Source organism: Pygocentrus nattereri, chromosome 1 (genome assembly GCF_015220715.1).
Source record: "Pygocentrus nattereri isolate fPygNat1 chromosome 1, fPygNat1.pri, whole genome shotgun sequence".
In the NCBI taxonomy this organism is placed as follows: domain Eukaryota; kingdom Metazoa; phylum Chordata; class Actinopteri; order Characiformes; family Serrasalmidae; genus Pygocentrus; species Pygocentrus nattereri.
This window is the reverse complement of record NC_051211.1, coordinates 5536558-5544984: the sequence shown is the minus strand read 5'-3', so window position 1 is coordinate 5544984 and position 8427 is coordinate 5536558. Positions and strand designations below refer to the sequence as shown.

Genomic DNA, 8427 nt, shown 5'->3' with positions numbered 1-8427 from the left:
GTTCTAACACTACTAGCATGTATGATACCAAAAAGGGTTCTTCTATCACTACAATGTCAAACTTGGAACAACAGCAGAACCTATTTTGGTGCGATATAGAACTATTTCCAACCACATAACTATATAAATAAGGTTATTTCTATCAGCCTGGAGCATCATTTCACTGAGCAAAGAACCCTGTAGGTGTGCGAATGTGTTAATGGATCCATATAGAAGCATTGTATTTACTAAAGAACCCTTATAGAACCACCTCTTTCATGCAGTTTTGTCAGGTGCCTAAACTTACATATAAAGACAACGTTCTACTGCTAGATCCACGGGTTCTACTGCTAGATCCACGGGTTCTACTGCTAGATCCACGGGTTCTACTACAACACCTCACACAGAAACCGTGACTAACGTCGTGCCTTCCTCCTCACTCGAGGCCACGCGGGGACGGGCTGCGAAAGCCTCGCTCTCCGTGACGTCCTGCCTGTGGCGCACGCACCGCGCAGAGCAGTTGCGCATCCAGTGCGCGCACTCCAGCCTGCGAGCGAGCGGAGCGCGCAAACGCACCGAGGACGCGCGGGCACAGCTATGGATTTATGAACACTAAAGACTTAAAAACTCGTCAGAATCTGCTGCTTTTGTTTTTCTCCGCTTGGAAATTAATCCTCTCACCGCAATTGTTGACGCTCTTCTGTAATGCGCGTGACTGCGTGATTGCGCGCGGCCCTTCGCGGCTTCTCCATTAAGAAAACTAAATAAATCCGGGGTTTTTTTTTCGAGGCTGAACTGTTTTAACGAGACGGCGAACATGCACAACGCCAGTGGCACGGACATCTCCGAGCGCGCGGCGGACCTCGAGGCGCCCGGCATAGGCGCGGACACTCTGGTCACGCTGCTTATCTTCGGACTCATCTTCACTCTGGGCGTGCTGGGCAACTCGCTGGTCATCACGGTGCTGGCGAGGCGCAAGCCCGGGCAGCAGCGGAGCACCACTAACGTCTTCATCCTCAACCTGAGCATCGCTGACCTCTCCTACCTGCTCTTCTGCATCCCCTTCCAGTCCACCGTCTACATGCTGCCCACGTGGGTCTTCGGCGAGTTCATCTGCAAGTTCATCCACTACTTCTTCACCGTCTCCATGCTGGTCAGCATCTTCACGCTGTCCGCGATGTCCGTGGACCGCTACGTGGCCATCGTGCACTGCCGAAAGTCCTCGTCCATACGGGTGGTGCGGCACGCGCTGCTCGGGGTGGCCGTCATTTGGGTGCTGTCGCTGGCCATGGCCGTGCCGGTGGCGCTCTATCAGAGCATCGTGGAGAGCCAGGATAACAGCACGTACTGCTGGGAAGTGTGGCCGGATAACCACCGCAGGAAGATCTACGTGGTTTTCACCTTCGTCTTCGGATACCTGCTGCCTCTCATCCTCATCTCCTTCTGTTACGCAAAGGTGAGCCGCTGCTTCTCCTAGAGCTAGACGATTAATCGTTTTTATATCGAAATCGATTCATCGAATCGGGATTTTTTTCTCATATGAAGCATTATCAACAAAGTTGTCTAAAGTTTCAAATTGGAAACCTAATCACACGAAGCTTGTGACGTGCCTATGGATGAGTTAGACCAATCAAAAGCTTGAAAAGCACCCATATATATCTGTATATCTCTGCTGACGGGACAAAACCTTGGATCTCCATTTTTGCCGTTTTTTATAGTTTGAAAAAGCCTGTTGCCCTTTCCATTGTCTGTAAATCTCATGATGAGTGGACCAAAAGAAATGACCAAAGGTGACAGAAAAAAAGTCTGGAAGTAAAGAATGTTTTTTTTTTTCCTTCTTCTGTGAAGTTGTGACTTTGGAGATGTTCCCACAACAGCGATATGTGACATCACAACCATCACAGCTAAGTGGTAGTCTGGTGCTCAAGTCAGTGCTCAAGCTTCATGCTGGAAAAAGTGGATGTTTACTCTTCTTGACCAAAAAAACAGGCCAGGAAATGAAGTTATAGAAAATACTTGTATTTGAACTGCAATCGCAATATCGCAATAAAAACCACAATTAGATGTTTTCCCAAATTGTTCAGCCCTACGTTCTCCTAGGTTCTCCATGTAATGATATTCCGAGCCATAACAAGTTCTTCGGCAAGTCTTTATTGGAGCCGAATTATTATATTATTACATCGCTGCTTTCAGAAGAAAACCTTTTTTTGGCTGTTTTTTCCGGTTTTTGACAAAATTTGACAGTGGTTGCTTTTAACATTGTGTGTAAATTCCAAGAGAAGAGGACCAAAAGAAACGGCCCAAAATGACATGGAAGAAATTCTGGTTCCATTGACTTCCATTAAAAGTAAAATCGTTTTTTTCCTTCTCCTGTAAAGTTACCATTTTGGAGAAACGAGGTTTTCTTCTGACAACAGTGATATATTATTATTATTATTATTATTATATTATTATTAATATTACTGGATTATTTGATCGCATGAAAACATTTTAGATGAAGAATAGCAACACTCTCCATCAACTCCTCAAATATGCCTTGCTCCATTTTTCAGTCCTGAGTTCAATACAGAGTCCGTCTGGGTTTAAATAACCATAGGACACAAGCTTCATGCTTCTTGGACGGGGATTAAGCTGAGTCATTCCTTTCAAAGGTGAATCTCCTTTCAGAATGCTGCAGAACGCTGTGTAGTCTGGATCTAAGCTTAATCCCTGTCTTGGAAACTGACCCCAAGTGTTAACACTGTGTGGGTAGGTTTTCACTCAGTACTCAGAGCATCTGTTAAAACAACACTGTAGAGGTTAATCCAACATCATAGCCGTGTGAGAGCGACAGATAGGAGAAATGCATTTGATGTGTATTATTCATAAATGATTGCTGTGAAGTATTTATGTCGCCATCTGTCAGATATTTCAAACTATATGGCGTCCACGTGTGTGCAGGTGCTGAATCACCTTCATAAAAAGCTGAGAAACGTATCAAAGAAGTCGGAGGCATCGAAAAAGAAGGTGAGAAGGATTTAGGCCTGGCTGGTTTAATGAGTCACTCACGCATTAGTGTGAGTCCCAGTGAACCTCCGTACACTGTCTGCAGTCTTATTAGGGGCAATGAACAGTTTGGTTTTTGTTTTTTTGGCTGAAATATTCGTTTTGAATATTGTTGCTGTCATAAGAAAACATTGTAACATGTTTTTTTACTTATTTATTTGCTTATTTATTGACTTCCACTGGCTGATCTTTACACTGAGTACATTTCATGGACAAATGGGTCACAAGAAAATTTTAAATGCGAACCTTTGAGTGTAATTTGTAACATTAAAGGAATCGCAAAAAATCCAAATGTAATACACACAATTTTCCACTCACCCTGAATGCAACTGATCAAGCAAGACAAAAGAAATAGAGTCCAAATTTTGCTGCTTTAGTTTTAAACTTCAGTTAAAAGGTTAAAGTGGCTGGCATACAAACACACATAGAGGTCAATAGTCACCCAAATCTTTCCCGGGAAAACTTCTCAAAACTTCTCAAAAGTCCCTTAATCCACATCCAGCACTTCTTTAACGTGGCACAGACTTGTTAGTGCAGTTTAAAACACATTATGACTCACTATGAGCTGTGAACATGAATAAAACTTCACTGAGGAGCTGAGCTTTGAATTCTGATCCCATCATGCACAAACGCAGCATATGGACTCCACTAATTATGATCAAATCAAATCAAATCAAATTTATTTGTAGCGCTTTTTACAACGGATTCGTTGTCACAAAGCAGCTTCACAGAATTCCAGAAAAGACAAGAATGTAAAAACCCCCCCGGCGGGCAAGATCTGTTGGTTCTTGCGTGACATGTATGAACGGGCTTGCGTGACATGTATGAACATCAGCGCATGTTGTCTAAAGTGTCTGTTGTGTTCAGGTGTCCAGTGAAGTTTTGTTCATGTTTATAGCTCACAGTAATTTATACTGTGCGACCGTAATGCGAGTTCAGAGAAGTTTTGCATATGTTATTGCAGAAAAAGATTTGGGTGACTGTTGGCGTCCAGTGTTGGTTAGCTTTGTAGCGCCTGAAGAAAAACTAAAGAAATGATGGACAAAAAACATGTGTTTGCTGAAAGTTTACATGGTGTCGGCAACCCAAATGCTAGGAAGAGCCATTTTGTGCTTTCAACAAAAAAACTATTCGCCTTGGGAGCCGCAATGTTGTATGTCCATTTATTGAAGTAACGTTTACCATCTTGGCTCTAAATATGTCTAAGTATGTGCTAATGTGCTAGAGTCGTCAAAAAACATTATGCAAGCAAAAACACAGATCCATCCATCCTCTAAGCCACTTCTCTGTCAGGGTCACGCGGGAGTGGTGCGGAGTGGTATCCCAGCGGGGCAGAAGGCAGGATACACCCTGGACAAGTCGCCAGTCCATCGCAGGGCAGACAGAGACACTCACACCCAGGGGCAATGTAACATGTCCAATTGGCCTGACTGCATGTCTTTGGACTGTGGGAGGAAACCGGAGAACCCAGAGGAAACCCACGCAGACACGGGGAGAACATGCAAACTCCACACAGAGAGGACCCCGGTCACCCGGCCGGGGAATCGAACCCAGGCCCTCCTCGCTGTGAGGCGACAGCCCTACCCACCACGCCACCCTAAAACACAGACTTACTTTGCTTTAAGATAGCTACTTTTCTCAGATCTCTGGCAGGAAACCTTTACACAAAAGCAGATTAGTTTCTTGCGAGATATCTTGTTCGCCAACTTCTTGTTTGAATTTCCCCCCTTCTACCTTAACACCAGAATGGGGAACCGGGAATGATGGAACAGGAAGTTTCTTGTTGCAGATCAAACTTTTTAAGAAAACAACTGGAGTGATTACAAACACAAATATGTCCATTCGTCTCCAAATGATCAATGTTTGCCTTCAATCTTTCTCTTTGCCCTTTTCATTAGCTCCCTCCTAGATAAGACTATTGTCTGCGTTGCTATGTGACCAGCAGTCTGTGCACCAACCTTCCAGTTTAAAGGGTGAAATGGCATTTAAACTCTAGTGACCGTTTATTAAGACCATTTATAATTTAATTAATTATTAAAACTGTGTTATTAAAAGCAGAGCTTTATTTTACTGCAAAAGATGATTCATTTATTTTTGCCTAAAGACAGTAAAAGAGCCTCACGAGGTTCCATTGCTGCATGTTGCCGACCCCTGATGTAGGGTAAAGGGAAAATTGTGTAAAATTGGATTTTTTGGCAAAGCATTACCTTTAAAACATACATTGCAAAAGATTTTGACTTCTCCTAAATTTTCTTATGTCAGAAAGTTTAGCATAACTGAAGTTCAGCTTATATGCTTCTGGTTCCAAACACAATGGGAAGATCTCAGTAGACGTGATTGTAATATATTCAGTAGTAAAGCGAATATTTCAGTACTGGATGTTGTTTGTACTTTGATATTGGACTGGACGGATGGTCTGGCTGATCTTAGTGCCCATTTGAATTGATCTTTTGCTCACAATTGATCTTTTGCTAAGACCTATATATATATATATATATATATATATTTCTCCTCCTTCATTCTAAGCTAATACAGTCATTTGTATATTGCAGTAGAATAGCATGGGATGCTGTTCATTGTCACTGTTCAAGTATAATGACTTTTGAGTCTGCCCATATGATGGGTAGCTTCAGAAAGCCAAATGTAATCTACAGATGAATCATAGAGGTTAAGCTTTAAAAATCCTGAGTTCTAAAAATCTCATTGCTGCTTGTTCGCAGACTGCACAGACAGTGCTAGTGGTGGTGGTGGTCTTCTGCCTGTCCTGGCTGCCTCATCACGTGGTGCATCTCTGGGTAGAGTTCGGCTCCTTCCCCCTCAACCAGGCGTCTTTCCTTTTCCGTGTGACCGCCCACTGCCTGGCCTACAGCAACTCCTCCGTGAACCCGATCATATACGCCTTCCTCTCTGAGAACTTCAGGCAGGCCTACAAGCAGGTGTTCCGCTGCCAGACAGCCAGCGAGTGCCCAGTACACGATGCCCGCGAGATGAGGAACAAGATGGAGATGGTGCCCTCAACCAACTGCACCACAGTTTAACTGCCCCCAGCTGCTGTACATTAGCTGATGGCTTGGGCTTATAGCAGTGAAGCTTGGCTGCTTGGAGCGCAGCATAGCTTTCGCTCAGGTGTGAAGTGGAGAAGCCAATGCTTTTTCTGTAGCCTTGCAATGAAGCATGTTATCATTCTGTTACCAGCAGCAACCTATAGCCTGTAGCCACTAATGGAACCAAGAAATGACCACTTGACTTACTCTAGAGAGCAGTGTGAAAAGCTCAGGTGAGATATGCTGTTATACATTGTGAACTGGTTGGATGTAGACGTGCTAGTGTCATGTGTTTACTTTAAAATCGCGATGTGTACACTTGCTTCTTTGGATCAGTGTCATAGAAGAACTGCTTTTGGCTTCTAACAGAGAATTCAACATTAGGGGGCTGGTACTCAGCACTAATCTGTGATTGATTTCCCTGCTTAAAAACACCTAATTCAACTCGTCTGTTATTTATCAGGTTTGGTGGGTGTGCTTGAGGAAGGGAATTGCTGAAAAAGGGCTGGACACCAGCCCTCCAGGACCAGAATTGAATATCCCTGCCATGGAAGAACCACTTTTGGTTTCCCACACTTTCAGAAAGAAGGTATTAAACTGTGACTGGGATTGCTCCCACAAGGGTACATCTTCAGCAAATTTTTATAAGGGATCATAACTGTAACATAATCCATTGCAATTATATTTTATAGGTTTGATTAAGTCCGCACAACTGGTCATATCTCTAGGATTTTTTTTTATTGCTCTGTTTTGAAACATTAGGTTATGACCAGGTACAAATAGTACTTTCTGAGCCAAAACAGAACATCACTGTCCAAAATAAAACATGCATCTCAGTTTTCATTATTTTTCTGAATTATTTGAGCATGACAGTTGTCCTTTATATTGCATGGCAATTTCATGATGAATGGACCAACGGAAATGTTCCGAAATTGCTTGGAATAAAATCTCTTCACATTAACTTACATTGAAAGTAGAGAATGTTTTTGTCCTCTACTGTCAAGTTACTATTTTGGAGAGGCCTGTTTTTTTTTTTAACATTTACAGTGTTTGTATCTTGATGAACAAGAATATATATCTGCACAGTGCCTATTTCTGACACTGTAAGGAACCTCTCAATGGACGTAATGCCATAGAATTGTGGTATTTATCTCTCGTCTTAGTCTCCAAGCTGTACACTATTGGAAATAAAGGTTCTATGCAGGTCCATGTTTTCTTCATCAATGTACAAACAATGTAAAAGTTCTCTTAAAGGTACAACAGTGGTTTTAACGCCCAACTGTGTACCTTAAATAAGTTTTTTTCCCAGGTGGAAAATTTGTATTTGTACCTTTTCATAACCGAATGTTTTAAAACAGAGCGGTAGAATAAAAGCCTGGAGGCGAGGCAGGGTGTGTGGAGTCAGTCCAGCTTAGAACTGATCATCTCAGTGGATTATGGTTCAGTTATATTCCCTGACTAAAGGTACTGAGATGGACCCTTGAGGGTCCCACCCCAGTGACAAGAGAAGAACTGCCCCAGTGACAGTTACATACCTTTTTTCTGAGAGTGCACTGGACAGAACCCTTCCAGGACTGAATACCCCTCTTCAGTGGCACTGCATCATTATTTTAGGGGACCGCAAACGGTTCTTCTATGGTAGAAATATTCAGTTCCCCTCCAGGGCCAAATGTGAATAATCCTAATGAAGCTTTGAAAGGATTTTGTATCCTAGAATAATCACGTTTATTTCCTTAACCCCTTCAATGGCCCATTGTTTTATTACATACTTTTAGAACCTAGTAGAAGCTCAGTCAGTAGTCAGTTTGCATTGAAGTCCCTGTAGTTATTGAATAATAAGCCTTGGTATGTAATAAGCCTGGGATTTTAAGGGGTTAAGGTAGTGGTTCCTCAAAGCCCTACAGACAGTCCATAGTTTTGCTTCAGCCAGTGAAATAGAGAAAACCGTGGACTACCTGAGGGGTCCAGGGAACCAGCTTGAGAACCACTGCTGTGAGGAACCTTGCAATCCATTGTTATTTTTAAACATTTTAATAAAAAATTCTCACTATTTAGGAAACCAAAAGTGGTTCTTCTAGGGTATCAAATCCTTTGAAAATGTGTTAGGGAATCAAACTCGGTTCTTCTCTGCCATCATTCCCAAGAACCAACCGGCATTTTTTAAGCTTATGTCCTTGTAGCCTCATAGAGCTAGATGTAGTCTTGTAATGAGAATACAAGTCTAAAACCTTTGATGCAGGGGTCCGTGAGAGTCTGCGCTCCTTTAATGTACAATCGATGACACAAGCAAAACAAATCAGCTGGCAAAACACTATCATTAGCTAACTGAGCTGTTTTTTCCCTCACAAGAGCTGAGATT

At 42.6% G+C, this 8427-nt stretch overlaps 1 protein-coding gene across 1 annotated transcript; it reads left to right on the top strand.

Annotated features, from left to right (window-relative positions):
• The first annotated feature begins 442 nt into the window (after positions 1–442).
• Positions 443–7352, top strand: galr1a (galanin receptor 1a). Its single transcript, XM_017700533.2, has 3 exons — positions 443–1435; positions 2920–2985; positions 5745–7352. Exons 1-3 carry the CDS (start codon positions 797–799, stop codon positions 6060–6062), a joined length of 1023 nt encoding a protein of 340 aa, XP_017556022.1. The 5' UTR covers positions 443–796; the 3' UTR covers positions 6063–7352.
• Positions 7353–8427: the final 1075 nt, after the last annotated feature.

Coding starts and splice junctions, on each gene's coding strand:
- galr1a (XM_017700533.2), top strand. CDS start 797: ATGCACAACGCCAGTGGCACGGACATCTCCGAGCGCGCGGCGGACCTC. Junction 1,436..2,919: donor TCTCCTTCTGTTACGCAAAG/GTGAGCCGCTGC, acceptor ACGTGTGTGCAG/GTGCTGAATCACCTTCATAA. Junction 2,986..5,744: donor CGGAGGCATCGAAAAAGAAG/GTGAGAAGGATT, acceptor GCTTGTTCGCAG/ACTGCACAGACAGTGCTAGT.